Below are 22,809 nucleotides of genomic sequence, written 5' to 3' on the forward strand. Positions count from 1 at the left end.
GCCAGCTGTGGACGTGGCCTAGCCCCTGCTTTTGCTGTTTAACGGAGAAATAATCTTAAACCAGTCACACAAATCACCAGCATTTATTTCCTGGGTCCCAGGTGTTATTTATCTTGGTAGAAAGGAAGGACAGAGTTGATCAGGTAGTTTTGAGCACAAAAATCCCTTCCTAAAACTGGATCTGTAAAGCTCCAAGAGGGAACCTCAGAGCTGCGTAGACGCGCGGAATTTAGATTAAAATGGCTTTCACAAAAAAGTGAATTGTCAGCTCCTTCCCTCTCTGCTGAAAAAGGTTTACAATTTTTTAAAGTTTCTTTTTTTTAAAAAGGGATCAGATCAGAAGGTCTTGACCTAGACGGTTGGTTTTGGAGACGAGGGGGCAGAACTGGGACATGGTCCCTGCCCAGGTCGCCTAGGAGAGGAGCTGCCGTGGTGGGCTGCTCACCCAGGTGAGCAGGACCCAGCCCCTGAGTCTCAGTGCCCAATGAATAAATAACATCCTGTGGTTATAGTGTCTTAAAAGTGTACCTGGGCACGGTGAGGAGGTGGTAGCGTGGGAGCCTGTGGGTGTGGGCAGAGGGCCTTCCCAGGGTGAGGGCCTCTGGGGGTGCCTCAGTCTGACCTTGCTTGGCTGGAACACGGGGCTCAGAAGAGGCTGTCGGGCCAGTGCCAGGACTCCCTGTCCAGGTGGGAACAGCAGGTCTCTCTTCCAGCCTCCTTGGGCAAGGTCAGACTCAAGATGAGGTGGTCCCGTCACTGCTCTCAGGCTGGTTGCTAGCCTCCTTGTCTGGGGCACCTGCCTCCGCCTGTCCTTCTGGAGAGAAGGGGAAGAGGAACATATACACAAACGTAAAGCACAGAAGGAGATAGGGAAGGGCCCAGCCAAAATGGTAGCAGTGGATGAGCCCTGGGTGCAGGATAGGAGCTGGCTGAGAGGTGGTGGCAGCCGAAGGGAACTGGAGCCTTGTCTCTAACATTTCAATGCTTACAAAGAAAATGCATGTGGCATTACTAGCATCGTTAATTAAAGGCCAGGATCATGGATGGATGCTAAAAGCAACAGGCGAAGGGCTGTTGAGGGTCAAGGGCTGTGCCGGTTCTCCAGGAGGGGAGGGCAAATGGGAGGTCCCAGCAAGTAACGTGCTCAGCGAATGGTAGTTCTTAGGAGACAGAAAAGGGCATTAGAAAAAGGCGGCAGACTAGGCCAGCTCAGGAGAGTACCAGGGTATGGCCTGCTTCAGGGTTAGGGGCGGAGCCTACGACTGTTTCATTCTGCGGTGTCCTCACCAGACCTGCCGAACCTCCCTCTCTGGCCTCTGTCTTTGCATCCTCAGGCTAAGCCTTTCCCATGACTAAGAACCACCACCCTGTACCGAGCGCCATGCAACCCACCCAGCAGCCTGGGGTGTGATTAGGGGCTTGATACAGGTGAGAAAACCGAGGCTCAGAGAGGTGAATTGATTTGCCTGAGATCAAGTGATGGAGGGAGCCAGTGTCCTTTCCAGGAAATTCAACTCCTGCCAAGCAGCATCGCTGGGGTTTATAAAGGCCTGTCACCATCGACACGGCATCATTTCGCCCTTGCAGGAGTCTTGGGAAGCAGGTGTTAGTAGGAGCAAGTGGTGCAGGCAGATTTGGACATCTGTCTCTCTGCCAGGCTACCTCCTATCCTGGGTGGTGCTCGTAGCAAAGGCTTGGTCCCAGAGGGTCCTTCTGGCCCCTCCAGAAGCCTGACAATTTAGATGGCACTTTGGGCAAGTTTCCCAGCTTGCAATGCCTTATTTGGCCCTGAGCCTCCGGCCCCAGCAGGTAGAAAGCATCTTGTTAGAGTCCGCAGTAATCTCTGCTCTGTCATTTCCTTGCTGTGGAATCCTGGACATTTAATCTCTGAGCCTCTGCTTCCTGATCTGTAAAGTGAGGATGGTGACACCTCTGCCTGTTCACGGAGGGGTGTGCTGGGCCTGCATGTGACCATTTGACACACGGGAATGTCTCAGCCAATGGTAACGCTTCCCGTGCCAGTCCCGGCTCTCCTGGCCCGAGGAGAAGGGCCTTACGCACTTTCCTCTCCAACCAGCACCCTTGGGACTTTTGGGGCCCATTTCAGAGCACCATTGGAAGATGGGTCACAGTTACCCACTGCCAGGCAGTGTCCTCATTCCTTCAGGCCTGTCTGCTCTCAGTAAAAGGCCAAGGAAGGAAAGGGTTGTGCTCCTCACACAAGGAGATATCGGGGAAGACAGGTTTGCACTTAGCATGCTGTGCATCAGTCTCCTGGGAAGCTTGAAGCAAACATTCTGAGCAGCGGGATCAGACTCTCTGATTGCCACTCCCTCGGTAAGTGCCGGACTGAACACGGAGGGCCTGCCTGCGGAAACTGCTCAGAGCAGGGCTCCTCGGCCAGTCTGGCCTGCACCCCACCATGAGTGCTTCACTTCCTCGAAGTGAGCACTATTCCTTTCTCAGGTCCTTTTTAATGCCCGTCACCCTGGAAGGAAAATGCGCCTGCTGGGAGACACCTCGGAGTTGGAATTGGATGGGGAAACAGGTTTTAGAAGGGACTGGGCCCATGACGAGTGGCTGCAACTGCTGAGGTAGAGGGAGACCGAAACAGCTCACCAGAGCTGAGGATACAGAGCCCTGGCAGCATGCCCAGGTGGCAGCTGGACAGTGAACAGCCATTGACTAGGCACCTCTACCATGTTCCAAATGTTGCCAGGCACCACGGGCACAAGACAAAGATGCTGTGTGGGAGAAGCTCACAGCTGGAGAAGGGGCACTGTGCTGAGTGCGATTAGAGGCAGAGGATGTGCCTGCCCCTGCCTGAGAGGGGGGTGGTCAGGGAAGGCCTCTCAGCAGAGCAGCTGGGTTTCTGAGAATGAGGGGGAAAGCCAGGGAGGGCTGGACAGAGGAAGCATGGTGTTCAGCCCATAAGGGGCTTTTGAGAACAGAAGTACGTTCCTCTGGCTGGACCAGAAGCACCACAGGGGAACGATGAGCTGAGGCGAGCAGGTGAGACGGGTGGAGCTCATGTGCCTGGGTAGGGAGTGTGGGCCACATGATAAGGAGGGGCTGACAGAACAGAATGGGTGTGGGTTGTGTCCCTTGGGCCAGGTGCTGGGGGAAGCCAGGTTCTCATTCTGTTAACTTGCTGGTGACCCTGAGCAAGCTACCCACTTCTCTGCACGTATTTGTCCAGATTAAATAACATGACAGGGCTGGCCCATGCCCCCACAAAGTCGTCTCTGTTCTATACTCAGGGGAAGGAGGGAGGGAGATGGTGGGGAGGGGCATCACAGAGGGGATAGCAGATGCGGTTTCCTCCACTTACTCATTCAGCCTGTGGTTGCCAAACCCCTGCTCTTGCCAGCAGAACAGAGGCCCCTGCTCTCCTGGAGCTCATATTTAAACCCAGGAGACCTCGTCAGAGTGCTGAGGAGTCATGTGACCAGGGAGGGCCAGTTCGAGCTGTCAGAGAAAGCCCCTCTGAGCACCTGGTATCTGAGCTTGGGCATGAGGTGGCAGCCACAGGGCTGGGTGGCGGCTGTCTAGCAGCGGAAACAGGGAGACGTGCAGAAGTGCTGAAGGGTTCTGACCTGTCCCCTCCAGTGCCAGCTCGCCCATGTCTCCAGCCAGCTTCCTCACACTCACGGCCTCCGAGTCTCCCTGGATGTCAGGGACCGCATTCCGACGGCCTGTCCGGTCACAGGAGATGAAGTCCGAGTAGGAGGACTCGACCTCCATCATGCCTGTCGCATCGTTCTTCAGGCCTGTGGGGACAAGGGCAGGAGGGCAGTGAGTCCAGGTGCATCTGGCAGGGAAGGCACAGCTCTGGTCTCCAACACCAATGTCTTGACAAAAATGTATTTTGGAGGGTGAATCAACAGGACCTGGTGTTTGAATGATGGGGAAGAGAGCTTTCTGAGATGAAAAGTAGGTGGACAGAAGTGTGGTTTCCTGAGAGGGGGAGTATTTTGGGGAGTGATGGCGGGTGAAGATTCAGAGCTCTATTTGACCATATTAACTCTGAGATGCTGTGAGCCCTACAAGGGGAAAGGCAGAGTAGGCCAAAAAGAGATGGGGTATGGCATGGGGAGGAGAGGTAGGAGATTAGAAGTCAAGAGATGGTGGCTAACCCTGATTAGTTGTATAGCCTAGAGAGAAGAGAACCATACATATAAAGAGCCATATACATTTGAAAAATTATGTGGGGATCATACTATACATTGTATTTTATAGCCTACTCTTTGGAACACTCTGGAACATGTTATTGTACCATGATTTGATCTGTCCCCTAGGAAAAAAAAATGGAGGTACTTTTCAATTTCACACCATTACAAACACTACTAGGTCTTTATGTAAATCCTTAGAGTTTATTCCTAGAATTGCTGAGCTAAATGGAAGGATGACATAATTTTAAAACTTTGTTTTGACACATTTCCAAGTTGCCTTCCCGAACGCACAGTGGGACAGTTAGGGGCGCCGACTGCCCATGCAGTCAATAACCCGCATATAACAAAGTCAGCCCCTGCATACTCAGATTCCCAACTGCCAGGTGACCCTGAAGAATGCAGGTCTGAAATGTGTGGGTCAACTGAAAAAAATCCACGTGTAAATCGACCCACACATTGTTCAAGAATCAACTGGTAATGACAAAAACAACGAGGGAAAAAACCTTATAAATTCATTACTGTTCTATTTATATTCCCACTAGCAGCAAAGACTGTCCATTTATCTGCACCCTTACCAACAACAAGTATTGCTATTATGTGAAAATGCCAATGTCTGTAGTGAGGATATTTGCCCCATGTGGTCAATAATGGCGAACCGTAGGGGGTCACCTGTATGTCCAGCAGGAAGCCAGGCATTACATGAGTTATAAAGTATTCATAAAAAGAAATGCACCAGATGGACCGGTACTGACATAACCGTTTATCTCAGAACCCTTCCTAACTGCAAAATGTAGGCTGCAAAACAACACCTAAAATAAAACCAGTTTCTGTGGTGAAAGATAGCAGATACGAGCAGAAACACACACACACACACACACACACACACACACACACACACACACACACAAAACCTGTCAAGTGTGATTCTTTGGGACTAAAGGGAACTTTCCCTTCTAAGACAATATTTTTGTAAAGGTAGAAGATTTTATCTGTTCAAGTTATTGTGTAATGCTTTCAGAAGGTAAATGATATTGGCAGATGTGCCCCAAAGTGCCCAGGGTGGGGCTCGGTAAGTGCTTTGGGGATTGTGTGTGTGAGAGAGAGAGAGAAGGGGAGAGGGTAAAGGGAGGAGGAGGGCTGGCTAGAATGACATCACAATACCTAGTTCAGAAGACACCCCTGAAGAATAAATTGGGGGCACTCAAAGATTAGGCATGGGAGACAAGGAGGTGTCCATTAGTAGGAAAAAGAGAGTGACCCTGTGTTGTGAACCTGGTTCTGCCACAGGACCTTGAGCAAGATAGCGCCTGTTACCCCATCCGTTAAAGGCGGGGCTGCATTCTGTCTAAGGTAATCCCCCCAAGCTCCAGCAGAGGGCGCGCCCAGCCTGGCCTTGGCTGCCTTGAGAGATTGCCCTAGTTGTGCTTTGGCTCCTTCTCAGCAAGAAACAAACAACAAAAACCTCTCCAAGTCCCAGAGGTGGTTCCTTCTGCAGGTCACAGACGTTTCAGTCCTGTACTCTCCCTCTGGGTAAACCGCCCAAAGCTTCAGAGCAGGGGAATAGCCTATTGCATAGCAGTAATAACAGGATAAAAATGATAATTCTGACAATAAGTAAAGATAATATTTACCAAGTCATTCTGTTTTCCATACCTCACTTAACTGTCCCAACAGCTCTCTGAGGTCAGTGAGGTAAACGTATAACCACGACTCAGAAAGATCGCAGTTGGGCCCCTCTAGCTCGTAGGCTCAGCCTCTTCCTTCACGACATGCCTGTTGCCTACAGGAAGGAACAGACCCTGTGCAGCCACACCATCTCTGAGCTCTTTCCTCCAACTAGAGCAGTGGTTCTCAACCTTCCTAATGCTGCGACCCTTTAATACAGTTCCTCATGTTGTGGTGCCCCCAATCATAAAATTATTTACGTTGCTACTTCATAACTGTAATTTTGCTACTGTTATGAATCGTAATGTAAATATCTGATATGCAGGATGTCTTAGGCGACCCCTGTGAAGGGGTTGCGACCCACAGGTTGAGAACCGCTGAACTAGAGTGTTGGCTCCCGGAGAATAAGGGTTTTTATTTGGATTTTCACCACGCCCGACTGAAAAGCCTAATCCTGGCAGCTAAGCCACATGCTCTGGCTGCTCCAGCCTTGGATTCTCGAGCAGCACAAAACTGACGTTCAATAATACTCCTCAAATTAAATGTGAATCCGTCTGTCTGCCTTCCCACTATCCCTCTTTTTTTATCTGTGGGGACAATGAAGTGATAAAGCGACTCCTCGGGACTATTGCATAAAGCTCTGTCCACTGTAGGCTGCTGTGCTGATGTTCTTGCTGTTACCGCTAGGAACTGACACGGTGGGATGGAGGTACAGGCTCCAGCTTAAAGGAACAGACACCCTGGGCGCTGGCTCCCACCTCTGCCTGGCTAACTGGTACAGGAAGCTGACCCTCCTGGCTGGAGAGCGAAGTGTGCCAAGGTCAAAGGCCAATCCTGGAAAACACCACCCAAGCCGACAAGCTCTGGCTGCCCCACTGCATCCGCTCAGGGACAGCGGTTCCAAAGATGGGCCTGGGGTTTGTGTCTGGGGCTCTATGACCCGAAGTGCAAGCACATTGTTTTGTTTTTCTTCAACATTTATATTCTTCCCTCACTCTGTTCTTTAAAGTCAACAGCAAATGTGGAAATAAAGAATCCTCTGAGTTGGTCATTCTCAGACTGTTCATAAGAGTGTCAACTGTCAGGACTTCTCTGGGGAGTAACTTGACAAGATGCATCAAGAAATCTCGACTTTTTCCCAGATCCTTGAGCCACAAAGTCAGTATGTCTACTAAATCAGCTTATAATAACTTATTCTAAGAAAATAATCGCAGTTGTGCATGAAGATCAATGTACAAAGATGTTCATCACAGTATTATTTATACTAGTCAAAAACTAAGGACACCAAAATGTGTTCCTAAATGGACAACAGAGATGTCTGTACATATTTAATTAATGAAAGTGAAATACCAATCAGGCATTAAAATATTTGTGAATATTTTTAAAAAACATGGAGAAGTGTTCACATATTAAATGAAGAAGAATCTCAATGACGTGACCACATATATTAATACTATGTAATTCAATTATGAGTGATTTAAATACTTTTTGTATTTTCTAAATTTTTACAGTGAAAGCATTCACTTTGTTTTAAAATTATTTCATTTTTGAATATGTGTGCATGTGGTGTAAAACTGAAAAGATAAAAAGGAAAAGAGTAAGCCTGGTAGCTTCTCACAGGCACCCTCCCCAGGCAAGCACTGTCTTATGTCCTCCTAGAGATACGCTATGCAATACACATGTCCCATCACTCTACCCCTCCCTTCCTCCCTTTTTATTCTTATTTAAAACAGAAAATTGCTTTCCATCTTGCTGTTTTCATTTACAAATACATCCTGAAAACAATTCCAGATCACCTTGAAGTCACCGGGCACTGATCATAGCAATCAATAAAGCATGAGAATGGTCCATTTTTGTTGGGTGATATCAATAAAACTGTCCTTTTGACATTTTTGTTCAACTCCTTTGTTTTTTACTGTTTAATGGTACATAGAAGGCCAAAACCTATATACTTCCTTCTTTTGTGCTTTATGGTGCTGAGTGGAATGTAACTTCCACAGAAGTGGTGACCTGGCTGGCATGAGCGCCGCTATATCTGAGAGGCCTAGCACATAGTTGAAGCTCAATGAATATTTGATGAATGAGTGATATTCTAGATGCCAGGGTAGAAAGGGCCACAGGGCGTGCAGCCCTGCATCATAATGGTGGCCAAGGTCGGGCTCAGTCCCCATGCAGGAGGGCGACTCCTGTGGAGTCCCTTCCTCTCTCCCCGCTTCCAGGTTGAGATACACAGTAATCTCTAAGTCTCTTTAGTCCTGACATTCCATTCATCCTGTTTTCTGAGCACCTTCTGTATGCCCTGCAGGCACTGTGCCAGGTATGGAGTATACACTGAAGCCTAAAAAGACATTTATAATTTGAAAAGAGAAAAAGGCACTGACAGGGAAATGAATCTACCACACAGATTGTGGTAAGTGCTAGGAAGAAGAGAACAGGGTTCTCTGTGTGTGGAAGGTTCAGTTAAAGATCATATGGTCAGGGGAGGCCTCCTTGAGGGGGTGACCCTGGGCTGAAATCTACAATACAGTTGGAGGGAGGGCGATCCAGGCAGAGCTAACAGACAATCTGGCCTATGGTGATCCAAGATCTATCTTAGCTCGAGGAGCCCTAACGGGTGCTGAGAGTGCTTCCCCTTCTCTCTTCCTTGCCCTCAGGAGGTGTTGGTGCCTTCCTGGGGTCTGGATGCTTGGGAGGCACTTGACTGACCCTGAATGCCCCGTCAAAAGGGAGGAGCCTTCTACTCAGGTTCCCAGACTCTCGCTCGTGGCCCAGGGTCAGAGGCTGTGGCTCCTACAGGTGCTTTCTCTGGTGACGGTTTCCCCAAAGGAAGCCACCTTCTCCCTTGGTTTTTCATTCTCCCCAGCTTTGTAAACTGAAGAGGCTCCAGACTCTGCCAAAAGCTACACAGTCTGTTCCAAGTCTGCAGCTGAGTCCTCAGTGCACAGCAGATTCCATTACAGCTCCAAATTGTTTTCCAAATATACCAGAAAGGTCATTTCCTGTTTTCTTTTTCTTTTTAAAAATTAAATATTTGCAGAGACCATACGAAAAGAAAGCAGACGTTTTGTGGAGGACGCAGAGCGCAGAGTGGGACTTGGTCCCGTGGGAGAGGCCGCCTGGGGGTGGGGCAAATGCTCTCAAGAGTTTCTCTGAGGGAAGGACTGTGCCAAGCTGATGGAAACACCAGGGCCCACGGAGCTGGCATTCCTCAAATTCAAAGGGAAGCGGCCTCTCTCTGTGAAGGGCAGCCAGAACCAGAGGGCACTGAGGCGAGCAGAAAAGGGCCCCAAACCAAGCACATTCCGAGAACCTGGCAAAGGACAGGGCGGCTGGTGTCACCAGAGAGGAGCCGTCCTGCCAGGGCAGTGCCTCCTGCCCATTCAGAGCGCAGCCCCTTGGTGAGGTTTCCTTTGGAGGCAGGCAGGCAGCACCTTGACCTCTGGAGGGCCAGCCCGACAGCCCCAGGACAGGCAGTGGAGAGACAGGTTGTGGGAGTCCTCTCGGTGAGGGGAGGGCAGGGTGCTGGAAGGTCCCCCACTCCGTCCTCCAGGGGCTTCCAGACACCACATCCTCTGGGCCTCCACACAAGTGCCTCCTCCATTAAGGACCTTTGTGTTAGAGGCCCTGGGACCAGGCCTGGGTCCTCTTCTCTGTTTATTTACTCCCTGGGGTTCTTAACTTTTCCCTAAATAGCATGTGTTGACATCCCCAAATAGCCCCAGCCTGTTTTAAGAGCTCAAGATTCCTGAATCTAACTGCCTAGTTAGCGTGTCCGCTATCTCACCAGCATCTCAAACTTCACATGGCAAGTCACAGCCTGCTCCGCCCAGCTTCCCCAGCTCTGTGAGGCACATCTGGCCACACTGCTCACACCGGAAACCTGGATTCCTCCTCCTCCTCCTCCACCTGCCTGTCACCGGGTCCTGTCTCTTCCACTTCCCAAACAGAGCCTGAGTTTGCCCACCTCTCCGCTCCACATGCACCTCCTGGTCTCCACCATCTCCCACCAGCACCCTCATCACGTCCCTGTTTTCCCCTTCGTCTTCACCCAAGGTCTACTCTCTCCACAGGCAGCCAGGGTGATGTCCTCAGATCAGGCACCAGGTCATGTGATTCCTCTGCTTCATTCAGCCTTTGATCTTCTTTCATGCCACATCTGGCAAAACCCAAACTCCATACTAGCCCCTGAAACTCTGCATGGTTCTGCCCTGCCGACCTCTGTGATCTTTTGTCTCATTTCCACTCTCTTCTGGCCCATTTTGCTCTGACCACACTGGCCCCCGTTTAATTCCTCAAACCAGCTGACTCTTTTTGACCTCAGGTTCCCCATGAGACTGTTCTCTCTGCCTGGAACATTCTCTGTCACTCTGCTTTTTCCAGAGCCTCCTAAGTGGATTTCGGGCCTCGACGTTCCAAACTGTCCTGCTCTAGGCCCTGACCTGGGGCCCTGCAGGGAGTGAAGGCCCCGAGTCCCTCTGCCCACCACTACTGCATGTCGAGGCCTGGCTGGCGTCTTGCGTGGTGCAGTGGCCACAGCAAGGACTGTGGGGTTACCTCAGCTTCTGACCCCACCGCTGAGTGACACCTGACTGCATGTTCCTCTTCTATAAAATGGGGGTGTTACAACTGCCCTGAAAGGTGGTTGGGATTAACCAGAGCCAGTGTGTATGGAGCCCTTACTGCACGCCAGACTCCGCTAAGCATCTTGGAGGCATTATCTCATTTAATTTTGCAGCGACTCTAAGAAGAGGAAGCAATATTCGTGTTCTACCGAAGAGGAAGCTGATGTTAAGTAGCTTGTCCACTGAGTTGGACAGGGTCGAGCCTGTACTATTAGGCTTGGAGGTGTGGAGATGAATTAGTCATACTTGCTACACAGTGAGGGTCTTTTAAAAAGACCCTTTTCTCCCCTTCATTCTCCTCTATCCCCAACCTCATCATAAGGTATTTCTGAAGGAAGAGCAAGAAAGCAATGAAAGTCCCAAGAAAACATTTGATAATGCGGGCGGGAACATACACCCAGGTGCATTTTACCCTTGCTTAAGCAAAATTCTGTTCAGAATTTTCAGCCAGAGGTAAATATCTTCAGAACCTTTTTAGTGACGTTGGGTTGATGATTCTCTGAATTCTGCCACCATTCTAATGTCTGTTACCTAACTTAACAGCAATGGTAAAATAGTTTCAGGTACAAACTGTACAACTCTTACCATCCCGGCAGCTACATTTCACCCCGGGCAGGCCTGGGGGTTGGGACAGTGATACAAACTCTTCAATCCCTGAAAGTCTGTGCTTCTCTGGAAAGAGGCAGAACGGTCCAGCTGAATTACTGCTTGGAGACCATGCTGGGTCTTCCTGGTCTCCCGCTGTTTACGTACTATCAAACTTGGTTCCCAGTCACTGGCAGTTCCCATCCCAGTGTGGAGGGAGGGCAGGAAGGGAAAGTGAGATCATTTCCAAGCAGGCCAGCCAGAGTCCGGGCCTGGACTGACCCCAGCTCTGCTCATGCCAGGCTGGCCCCTCTGGCCTCGGGGGTTTGAGTGTGGAACGCAGGGGTACACGGGCATCTCTATGGTTGCTCTGAAACATGTCTCAAATTCTCTGACATCCTCCTATCAAGAGGTGACTGAATGAGCTGGCCTTGGTGACTTGCTTCTAAGAGAATGCAACAGAAGTGACGTCGTGTGACTTCCAAGATGAGGTTAGACATGGTGACACAGCTTCCATCTGGTTCTCTCTTGGAATGCTTCTCTTCGGAGCTTTGAGCTGCATCTAGGAAATCTGAGGCTGCTATGCTGTGAGAAAGCCCAAACCATCCCCACGAAGGGACCACATCGAGAGTCCTGAGAAAGCACAGAGAGAGTCGGGGCTAGCAGCCCCCAGCTGAGCTGGCCCCTGGCTGCTCCAGCACCAGCCCCTGTCTAACTGCGACTGCATGAGATCCAGCCAGAACTGTCTAGCCAAGCTGTTGCCCAATTCCTGCCCACAGAAACCATGAGAGATAATAAATGACTGCGGCTGTTTAGACCACTAGGCACTGAAGGTGAGGTGCTCCGCAGGAATGGAGAACAGAGTGACCTCTAAGGGTACGTCCAGGTCTGGGGGCCCTCTCGTTCCTCCAGAGCGCCATAGAAGCATGCCCCTCACACACTGTGGAGAATGAAAGATCTTATATCTCTGTAATGCTAATGCATTCCCCCATTCATTCAGGCAACAAGATTTAACTGATCCCTCAGTGTGTACCGGGCTTGGGACTGGATGCCATGTTATGAAAACGGTAAAGCACCAACTGTGCCCTTGAGGGGAAGTTCCTGGTGTAGTTAGGGAGCCCACATTAACACACTGTATACAAGATTCCCAACCCCTGGGTTCGGTATTCCAGCCCTCCACCCACCACCTCCAGGCACTGAGTCCTCATGGGGCTGCCAGCCCCCAGCCCAAGTATCCTGTGTAACTCCTATGGCCCAGGGCGGAGATCCCTCAGCCTGAACCCCTTCTTCTCTGACTCAGCAGAAGACATAAGACCTCCTTGTTTTCCCACTTGCAGCACTTTGACTTCTCCTTCCTAATCATCACTGCACTTGTACTTCACTCAAAAGTCAGCAAATGTATACTGGAGTCTCCCACGAGCCAGGCCTGACACAGGTACTGAGGCATTTGTTCACATTGGTCGGGCCCGACTGGTTCCAAGAAGAGTAGGTACCCTGGCTCTCCTTGTTTGTCCCTGTATCCCCAGCACCAGTTCCTGATACACAGAAGATGCAAATAAATAAACTCATGTGAACGAATTAATGAACAAATAAACAAACAGACAAAATAAGAACTTAAGAACATCCACCCTCTCAAGCCAGTGATTAAAATAACCATCTGAATCCTGGCTCCTGACAAAAAAAATAACAATGATAATTAACAAAGTAAAAATGGCTGCCATTTAGGGGTTGTATAGACTATACTTCAGACATGGTAACAAGTGCTTTCTACATATCACCTTAGATATGCTTCAAGTAGCCCAGCGTAATTAAATCCCTTTTACACATAACTAGGACATACTGGGCCCTGGATTCACATCCCAGACTGGCTGGCTCCTAGGTTCAAGGCCCCAAGGGCGGCACCTCCCTTTGGCTCAGGGAAGCAGAGGATGTGGAATCCCTAGAAAAAAGTGAGCTTAGCCCTAGCCGGCTTGGCTCAGTGGATGGAGCGTCAGCCTGTGGACTGAGGGGTCCCGGGTTCGATTCCGGCCAAGGGCACTTGCCTGGGTTGCAGGCTTGATCCCCAGTGGGGGGTGTGCAGGAGGCAGCCAATCAATGATTCTCTCTCATCATTAATGTTTCTATCTCTCTCTCCTCCCTTCCTCTCTGAAATCAATAAAGAAATATATATATATTTTTACAAAAGGTGAGCTTAAAGGGGCTAAAGTGGCAGGCGGGGACTGGCTGGGAGAAGAAAGGGAGGTTTCTCCTTGGTGCTCATTCACATCTGTCTCCAACTAGTCACCTGACCTGCTAGAATTTACTCCAGCACTGAGATTTACAGCATGTTCTTTCATTACTTCAGTCATTCATTCAGTCCTTACAAGTACGGCTCTTTCCGGCAATGACACTGACGGTATTTTTAGAGGCACTGCATTATTGAACCCTCCCAATAGAGAGCCCATGGCTCAGAGAAGTGGCATGAGTCACCCAAGGTTCTCCTAGTGACTAAATCAGGACTTGAATCTGCGTTTCCTCATTCCTGGTTCAGTGCACATTCTTTAGGATGGTACGTTCTGGTGATGCCTCTGCCCTGATGTGGATGATACAGCATCTGTCTCATCCCCATCAGAGAACTGCTCTGTTATCAGACTCCCTGCCTCTCTGGCTTTTCTCAGCTCAAATGGCCATCCCCACCTGGGTCAAAGAAGGTCACATCCTATATAATAAAAGCCTAATATGTAAATTGCCCCCTTGGGCGGTCATTCAACCAGGAGTTCAACTGGAGACCGGGAATTTGACTGCCCGCTATGACGTGCGCTGACCACCGGGGGGGCGGGGGGAGCACAGAACATGGCGGGCATCAACGATGTGCTGTGACCTCTCTCCGGCTACCTGGGGCCTGCTACCTGGGGGCGGGGGTGACAGGGATGGAGGTGTGGTGAGAATGCTGGGTGTCCACCAAACTCACTTTCACTCCCCCTGCTACCCTCCCCCGGGATGCCAGGGCTCATGTGCCGGGGAAGCCTCCTGCGCTCAGGTGCTGGGTGCCTGCGAGAAGCCCACCCCACACCCACACGGTGTCTTCGGGTGAGCCAGGCCGCAGCCGCCGGGACCACAGGGGCCGGTCAGGCTCCCTGTGGGTTCACGCAGGAGCCGGTGTGCAAGGCTGGCTGGGAGAGAGCCCGCTGCCCGCCGGGCTTCCATGCGCCGCTGCAGGGCAGCCCAGAGGCCAACACTGTGCCCCGGCCCGTGGCGTCCAGCCGCGCTCACCGCATCTCCGCATGGGGAATTGGGCAACGTGACTCAGGCAGAAGGGGGTGTGTGGGGACCCGGAGGCCCAGGTGCTGCCCAGGGCCCAGAGGTCAGCTGGGACCTGCCCTTCCATGCTAGATGTTCACACTTTTATCACTGGCCAGGCCTACGGACCGCACCTGTGCACAAATTTCGTGCACCAGGCTTCTAGTACTAGAATAATGGGGAAGACGGACTTTCAGAGTGATTTACTCAGCACCTACCACAGTGCTTGCTGCACAGACCTAATAAATGCTTCCAAAAAAAATGAATGAATGAATGAATGAATGAATGAATGGAGTCAAGAGAGATATACACAGAATCTGCCAATATGAAACAGCTCAAGACAATGTGCTGACAGGATTCCGTGTGTGCTGCCTCCTGAATTTCAGAGTGACAGGCATCTACATGAGTGCCCTTCACATCGACAACTATAGCAAGGCAGAGAGAAAGCAAGCCTGCGATTCAGATAACAAAAAAGATCCTGTGCCTAACCACCACTGGTTCAGAGGCCAGTGGAGAAATGTGTGCCCACAAAACCATCATCCTTTTACAGACAGGCACTGAGAAAGCCTATTTGACAGGTGAGGCTGAGAAGTGGAATTACTAAGAAAAAAACTTGTCTCTTGCTTACATCAATCCCAAATTCGAGCTTGCAGCTTCTTAGCTAATAAAACCATTTATAAGACATTCAGTCAAATTTCATTTGTGTAATTAATCTTTAGGGAATGACTCACTCCAGATCACCAAGATTCCCACACTGTTACTCTTTTAAGAATCAAAGTGTTATATGGAGAAAGTAGATTAGTGATTGAATAGGACTGGGAAGAATTGGGGGGATAGAAGGGGGATGAGTAAAGGGTGTAGGGTTTCTCTTTGGGGTAATGAAAGTGTTCTTACATTGATTACGGTAATGGATACAGAACTCTGTGAATATACTGAAGGTCACTGAACTGTACACTTTAAATGGGTGAATTGTATGTTATGTAAATTATATCATAATAAAGCTATAAAAACTCATTTGAATTATAATGGATAGAAATTCTTCTCATGTATTGCACTAATGCATTAATGTACTACTTGCTAACATTTTCTTTTTTCTATTGAATTAATTGGGGTGACATTGGTTAATGAAATTATACAGGTTTCAAGTGTACAACTCTATAATACATCATCTGTATACTGCATCGTGCATTCACCACCCAAAGTCAAGTCTGCTTCTATCACCATTTATCCTCCCTTTGACCCTCTTTTATCTCCCCCTAACCTTTTCTTAATGATTTAAGATCACTGCTGTGAGCATAGTTTTTAAAATCTGATATAACACAGCAATGCTTTCAGTATTATAATATACAGGGCTGTTTGTCCTACACTAAACAGCCCCTTGTTTTTTCTGTTTATTTATTTTCTTCTAACAATGCCTTTTAATTTTAGTTTAAGCTTGGTGGTTAAGCTCATGTGCTCTGGTGATGTATCACTTACTGAGGTCAGTGTGATCACTTATTGGCTGTGTGATCTCTGCAAAATTACTAGATCTCTCTGTGCCTCAGTTTCTCCCTATGTAAAATAACAGAACCAATCTCAATGGAGGGCTGTAAGGATTACATAAAATAATGTGTATAAAGCATTTAATTCTGTCCTTGGAAATGGTAACCCAATTGAATTTTAGCTACCAATACTGTTCTTGATGTTGTCAGTATAGCTGCCTTATGAGCTATGGACCCCAAACCTGAAAATCCACATAATATGTTCAGTATACTCGGCGTGTTTGGTGAAATGTAACAGGGGCTGGGGGTACAATTTCATGACTGGACTTTGGAACACCATGGGATGGCTCTGAGTTTTAGTAATACTAGGTAATTTGTCCCAGTTCACCCTAAAGAGAAAAACCTAAAGGCCTGGTTAGGTCTCACATGACCCTGGTATCTGACAGGCTGGTGCCCAAGGATACACAATGGCCCACGACACCTTATGCTCTCTCTAGACCAGTGATGGGCAACCTTTTGAGCTCGGTGTTTCAAACTTCGCCAAAAAACTGAGCATAACTCGGGTAGTGTGTCCCTTTGAGGAAAAAACATTATTTCGCGATATTTATAGTTTAAATAACATAAATGTTTCATCCTCGGCATGTGGCCGCCTCAGCGGCCGCGTGTCATCAGAAATGGCACTGATACGCGTGTCAGAGGTTCGCCATCACTGCTCTAGACCAATGGTCCTTAAAATTCAGAGGTCACAGGCACACCTGAGAATCTGAGGAAAGCAATGGACCTTCTGCTCAGAAAAGGGTGTGTGTGTATGTGTGTGTGTGTGTGTGCGTGTGCACGCACGCACGCACATGGGTACAAAGTTGTACCCATGGTTACAGGGGGCTCCGACGTCCCAGAAGCCAACCATAAAGCTCTGGTTAAAAAGCCCAGCTCTAGACTTCATACAACCCAAGCACTCTCAAGGTTTGGTGGCTCTAGCCTCCGACGTTCCCACAGCAGCTGAAACAGAAAGCCCTTTGCAGGCCTGCCCTCCTAAACTGGCCCTGGCCAGATAAACCGTCCTGGGAACAGACTGCCACATCCTAATTACTACAAACATCTGCATCCAGGGGATTCCCAGGGGCACTGAGTCAGAACAGGACGCAAGCCTGGTGGTTTGGGAAGCTACTGTATGGCAAGGCCCAGAAGCCCTGCTGATAACTAGCTGGGGAGTTCCAGCTCCAGGGCACTGCCCACTGGAGAAGGGGACTCTTGGGAGAGGTGTGGGAGGACGGCTAGGCCATGAGGGGGAATTCAAAGGAGCTGGAAATTCCCCAAACTCCCGGGACTACTAGGACTTGAACAGAGAAACAAAGGCTGGAGATTCTACCCTAACTGCAAGGAGATGGCACTGAAAGGGGGTGGGCAAGTAGGGGTGCAGGGGAGGTGGATGAAGCATGAGTCACAAGCTGGTAAAAACTATTAACTTATGCCAGGAATGTTTAGATGCCATAAAAATATAAACACGGACCCAAGGTGGCCATACCTCCAGGCCACTCATGTTCTATGAATTGCGTTTTTCTTCCAACTGGAGGGCCCTTGAGCCATCTCTCTTCAGCAGTCCAGTGGCAGTGCTCGTTCCTTTGGGCTGGGTTTTGCTTGCGTTTGCCCCTCTATCACAGCATTAAAATTACCACAGTGTGCCCTTGTCTTTGTGAAAACAGCTTTATAGCACACAACTGGTAGACGGGAAAGTTGACATCATACCCATATTTGTAAAAACTCCTGTGTATGATTCCATCTGCTTAAGCAGATGGCTAAAGAAACCATTCTCTTTTAAGCCATCAGAGGCAATTTCTCTTCCTGATGCTATAAAGAAACTGTCTGTAAATGGAATCATGACTGTGAAATTGTAGTGTGATGTCATATAACTTTTGAAAAGGGTCATCCCGCCTTTTCTTCATGGGGCCAAAATTCCTGTCTAATTTAATGTGGAGCCTCCATCTTGTCTTTCTTCAAACAGAAATAAAGGTTTTTAGGCAAATACTCGTGATGCCACAGTAGAGTGGTGTGAACAATGTGACTACTCACCTGGTTTAGTCTCTTCTTCCTGCTCGCATCTCTTCAGATTTTCCACTGTTGACAAATCAGTGTGGAAATTCTAAGGAACCAGAAGAAAAAAATAGTAATTAGAGCCCGTCATACTCCAGGGTTGTACACTGAAAGAACCTTTTGGGAAGATAAGTGAACAATATCTAACAACATGTTAAATGTGCACATCCTTTGGGTCAAACACCTGGGAATTTATACTATAGATAGGGTCACATGAATAAAAATATGTGCAGCAAAACATAATGTGGAAAAGCAAAAAAAGAGAAAACAACTTAAATGATTATAAGAAAAGAGTTAAATTATAGCATATCAATACAATGAGAAACTATAAAGCCATTACAAAGAGCGAGGGAGATTTTGTTGTACTGACACGGAAAGATGTACATGCTGTATTGTTAAAAAGTAGCATAAGATGGGATATATTATCACTCTTTAATAAAAGTATGAACATGATTGTGCTTTAATTTAAAAGTGTACATACACTTTTTTTTGTATCTATATAGAAAAATTGAACAGGAAACTATAAACGGTAGTTTCTCTGAGACTCAGGAATTGGGGGGAAAGGAATGAAAGACGTTCACTTTTTACATTAACAATTTCTGTTTTGACTGAAAACTTTTAAAGAGGCATGCACAACTTTCATGATCATTATACATGTGACTATCTACAATTTAAAAATAGCAAGAGTTAGGGCAAAAGACATTTCTAGACAAAGACTGAGCAAGTTTACTATTCAGAGACTCAAGAACATTCTCCAACAGTAAGAAACTGAACACAAAATAAGTGAGATTTTAGAATCAATAGTGAGCAAAGAAATTAGTAATTGTATTGGTAAATTTAAAGTAGTACTGATTAAGTAAAATGCAGCTAATGAGATAAAAACAAGTTCAACAATATTTGACAGTATTACATATTTTACAGGAATAACATTGAAGATGGAAGAGAGAGCAGAATTAAAACTTTTTAAGATTCCTGATTATACACGACAAACACAGAAATACTGTTTTACTTTAGACAAAATATTCGTGATGCCTATTGAAATTTTAAAGGTAAAATAACAAAACATACAAATAGGATGAATATATTCCAAACTAGCTAGCATGCTTCTGGATAGAAAAAACTAATTATTAAAAAATGTCAATCCTTCCAAAATTATGACATAATTTTAATTAAATTTCAATAATAATATTAATGGGTATTGTTTTTTTTAATTAAAGGGGCAGGAATAGATAAAATTACTTTGAAGTTCATATGGGAATAGTAAGTATCCAAGAAAAATTAGCCAAGAAGTAGGAAATAAAATTATAAAAATAAATATTTAGGGGATTTTTTATGAGAAAATAAAAATTTACTATAAAAACATTATAATAAAAAGACATGGTATTAATATAAGAACAGTTAAGAAGGTCTGTGAACCAGAATAGCAATTCCAGAAATAATCACAATAAAGGGTGGGATTTCAATGCAAAATAGAAAGGATGGTTTATTTAATAAATGATATTGGCATATCTAGAACAAAGCTTAACTACTACCTCTCACTATGTATAAACATAAATTCCAAAGGCATTAAAGGTTCAGAATTAAATTAAAACCATAAAAGTATTAGAAGAACATTTAGAAAAATACTTATATAACTTTAAGGTGGAGAAATTACTCTTAAACAAGGTGAGAAATCCAGAGACTAAATTTGCTAAATTTCCCAAAGCAAGCAGGATGTGGGGGTGGAGAGACATGTGATGATCCTGTAAAATGGACGCCCACTCCCGAGAGTACTATTAGAAAAATCTCATTCCTGCCATGTTTTTTCCCAGTCCGTCATTTAAAAATTTTGCAAAATTTAGGAATGCATATGGGATTTCTGTACTCGTAAGGAGAGAAAGCTAGCTTAAAACAAAAGAGCGCTCCGTCTGATGTTGGACAAGGTTTTGAGCTAAGTTTATTCTCTTGACGATGCTACAGATTAAACCCCAACACTGTTTTTTTCCTCAAAAAGATAGCAGAGATAACCCAAGAAAAAGATACAAGCAGGTTCTAAACAATAAGATTGGTATTTCCATAATAAAGGATAGTTTTTAAATAATAATGGACCACATTCCAAAGTTAACATTAAGGCCCCAGAAAGTCAGTAAATTATTTCTGTTCCAAAGTAAATGCCTTAAATAATAATAATTGGCTTTAAAATCTCAAAATTGTTGAAACATAGATAAATAATATATTAATTATAAAGGTCTAAGTAGCCTGGGGGAAAACTAGTTTCACTCCTTGTAGAAGAAGGTGGCTTGTCCTGCGGCAGCAACTTCTAAGGAAGAATGTGGCTATTTTACATCTAAATAGACCAGGCTTGCTTCCAAAGCCGTTGGCAACTTGAAACTTTGAAGTTTGCTGAATTAAATAATAAAATGTATTAAATATCTAGGTATTTTGAAATGACAAAATACTGAAATATTAATCTGAATTTGCCTCATGAAAAATCTAGAGGATAGAATTGAATCTATTAATTAAACATGTCTTGTATTTTTTAAATATATATTTTATTGATTTTTTACAGAGAGGAAGGGAGAAGGATAAGAGAGTTAGAAACATCAATGAGAGAGAAACATCGATCAGCTGCCTTCTGTACACCCCCTACTGGGGATGTGCCCGCAGCCAAGGTACATGCCCTAGTCCAGAATCGAACCTGGGACCCTTAAGTCCACAGGCCAATGCTCTATCCACTGAGCCAAACCTGTTAGGGCTAAACATGTCTTGTATTTTTAAAAATGTGAAGTTATTACTAATCTGAAAAGTACTAAGTATTTAACTTGCCAGCTAAAATTTAAGGCTTCTAAGAGTTTAAAGTTTAAATTAAGTTGGGAGAAATTATATAGTTGTAGTAACAAAATGCATAAAGAATAAAAATTTATTTTTGCGAAAATAATTCTTGTATTTTCTCTAGAAAATTTAGTAATTCAAAATATATTATAGTCCATGTAGTAAAATTTCAATCTAGGTCTAATTAAAGAAAGAGGATTAATTCTATGGTCTTAACCAAATTTTTAATATAAAAACCAGTTTAAATTTAATTGATATCTTTTAGAATGATTACAAAAAGTACATAATATTCAGGATATATATATATATACTTGATAATGTTTCCAAGTTAAATTTCAAGACTTTAATAATTTTGGGACATTCCAAGGGCCCTGGGTAATTCAAAAGTTTATTCTCTCTTCTTAAAAGAAATATTTTTAAACTAAATTAGGCCAATCTGATATACTTGAAATCACATGGAAAGCTTTATTAAATAAAAATTAATAACTATATTTTATTTATATACATATATTTTAAATGTTATAAAGATTTCAACCTCTGGGGGGGGGGGGCAAGGCAGGATTGCTGAATGTTTCTTAAGCAGAATCAGATAATTCAGCAGCAAAATTAAAAAAAATAATAATTTTAAGACAAAATGCCCTGGCAGTCTTCTTTTTAAATAGGCTGTGGGGATAGGACTGCATTTATACTTCATAGGTCAAATGTCTGTTTGCTTTTTCAATAAAGATGCCTACTTTAATTGCTTAATAAATTAGCTTTTTAAAATATAATCTAGGTCTCATAAACTCAGTTATATGAGAAGCCAATGTTTTTGTAAGCAATTGGCTTTAACAAAGGCCAGGGTAAAAAATTTGCATATTGCCAGTCCTCTGAAAGTTACTGAGACCTCCCATGATCCCTCTGTGTATGCAAATGAGCACTGGCGAAAAGGAATACTGTTTAAAAGTAAATTTTAAGCTTAATAAAAAAGAGAAATTAAAAAATTTTTAAATCTCTTCCACTAATATTTACAGGGTAAACTGAAGATTATTATTCAGGCAATCTAATCCTTAGTAGTCACCATAACTACAAAGAGAGTCACTTAGTATGTAGGCATCACAGTATTGGTCAGCATCTGAAGAGTAACCATGTAAGTTGCTTGGTGTAAAAGAAAGAAAAAGACTTTTAAGAGAAACTCTCTAAATGTGGCCTAGAAATTACTCTGGGAGGAAATGAAAGGATATTTCCTTCAAATGTCTAGAAAATTGTAATTAAAAGTCAATGTATTAGGCCTCAAAAAGTAAATAATTTGCATTTTGCCTCCCTAAACAAAGCTTATGTAAGACTAATAGCAAAAATTTAATTAGTGTCATTTATTGTCAACACCCAAGGACAAATGAAGTTAGAAAATAAGCCTTATTTCAGACTAATTTAAATTGGCAAGTTAAAATAAATATTCAGGGGAACTTAGTTTTACTAGGCAGGAAACTATTCCTGAAACATTAACTAATTTTTTACTGATGGTTTATCTCATAATAAAGCTGCTTATAATGCAATGAATCCAGAACAGTCATATTTCTGTGCAAAAAAAAAATGAAATTAAAAGCTATCAAGACTGCATTACAAGATTTCCAAAAGCCTCTTGATAATATTTAAAACAAAAAAAGGGGTTGGGGGATAGTAGATTAATCTTCTGTAAGTAAAATACATCAAGCCTTAATTACTTAAATTTTTTTACTTTAAAATTTTTTCACTTGTAATGCTGATGGCAGGACACCCATGAAATTACACTGGTGTCAAGAAGCCAAAGGAAAATGGTTTGGCAGAATGAAAGGATCCCGAGTCTAGTTTACAGAAAGGGTTCCTTTATTAACATTTGGTCGAGAATATGCTTGTATATTTCCAGAAAACTCCTCCAGCCCATATGGATTCCTGCAACAATGGATCCAAGAGGAACTAACCAGACTACTCCAGCCACAGATGGCGGTGGCCCCAAGCAACACTCTGAGGAGACAAAGAAGAAACAGTCCAGAGATGGAGGATAGTGAAGATGCCTTGCCATGCTAGCAGTCAGCAGCTGTGCGTCGCTGCAGGTTGCCCAGGACAAGCCAAAGAAGGTTGGAC

At 45.4% G+C, this 22,809-nt stretch overlaps 1 protein-coding gene across 3 annotated transcripts in view; it reads right to left on the bottom strand.

The window, feature by feature from the left end:
* Positions 1-67: 67 nt before the first annotated feature.
* PKIG (cAMP-dependent protein kinase inhibitor gamma) overlaps positions 68-22,809 on the bottom strand; it is a 76,345-nt gene continuing 53,603 nt past the window's right edge. For all 3 annotated transcript variants that reach the window (XM_079783869.1, XM_079783868.1, XM_079783867.1), the window contains exons 2-4: positions 17,875-17,944; positions 3,597-3,770; positions 68-814 (exon numbers count right to left, since the gene is read on the bottom strand). In XM_079783869.1, coding sequence (XP_079639995.1) covers positions 735-814; positions 3,597-3,747 — 231 coding nt within the window. In that variant the 5' untranslated portion in view covers positions 3,748-3,770; positions 17,875-17,944 and the 3' untranslated portion in view covers positions 68-734. The remainder of the gene's footprint in view (positions 815-3,596; positions 3,771-17,874; positions 17,945-22,809) is intronic.

Source organism: Cnephaeus nilssonii (genome assembly GCF_951640355.1).
Source record: "Cnephaeus nilssonii genome assembly, chromosome: 11".
NCBI classification, from domain to species: domain Eukaryota; kingdom Metazoa; phylum Chordata; class Mammalia; order Chiroptera; family Vespertilionidae; genus Cnephaeus; species Cnephaeus nilssonii.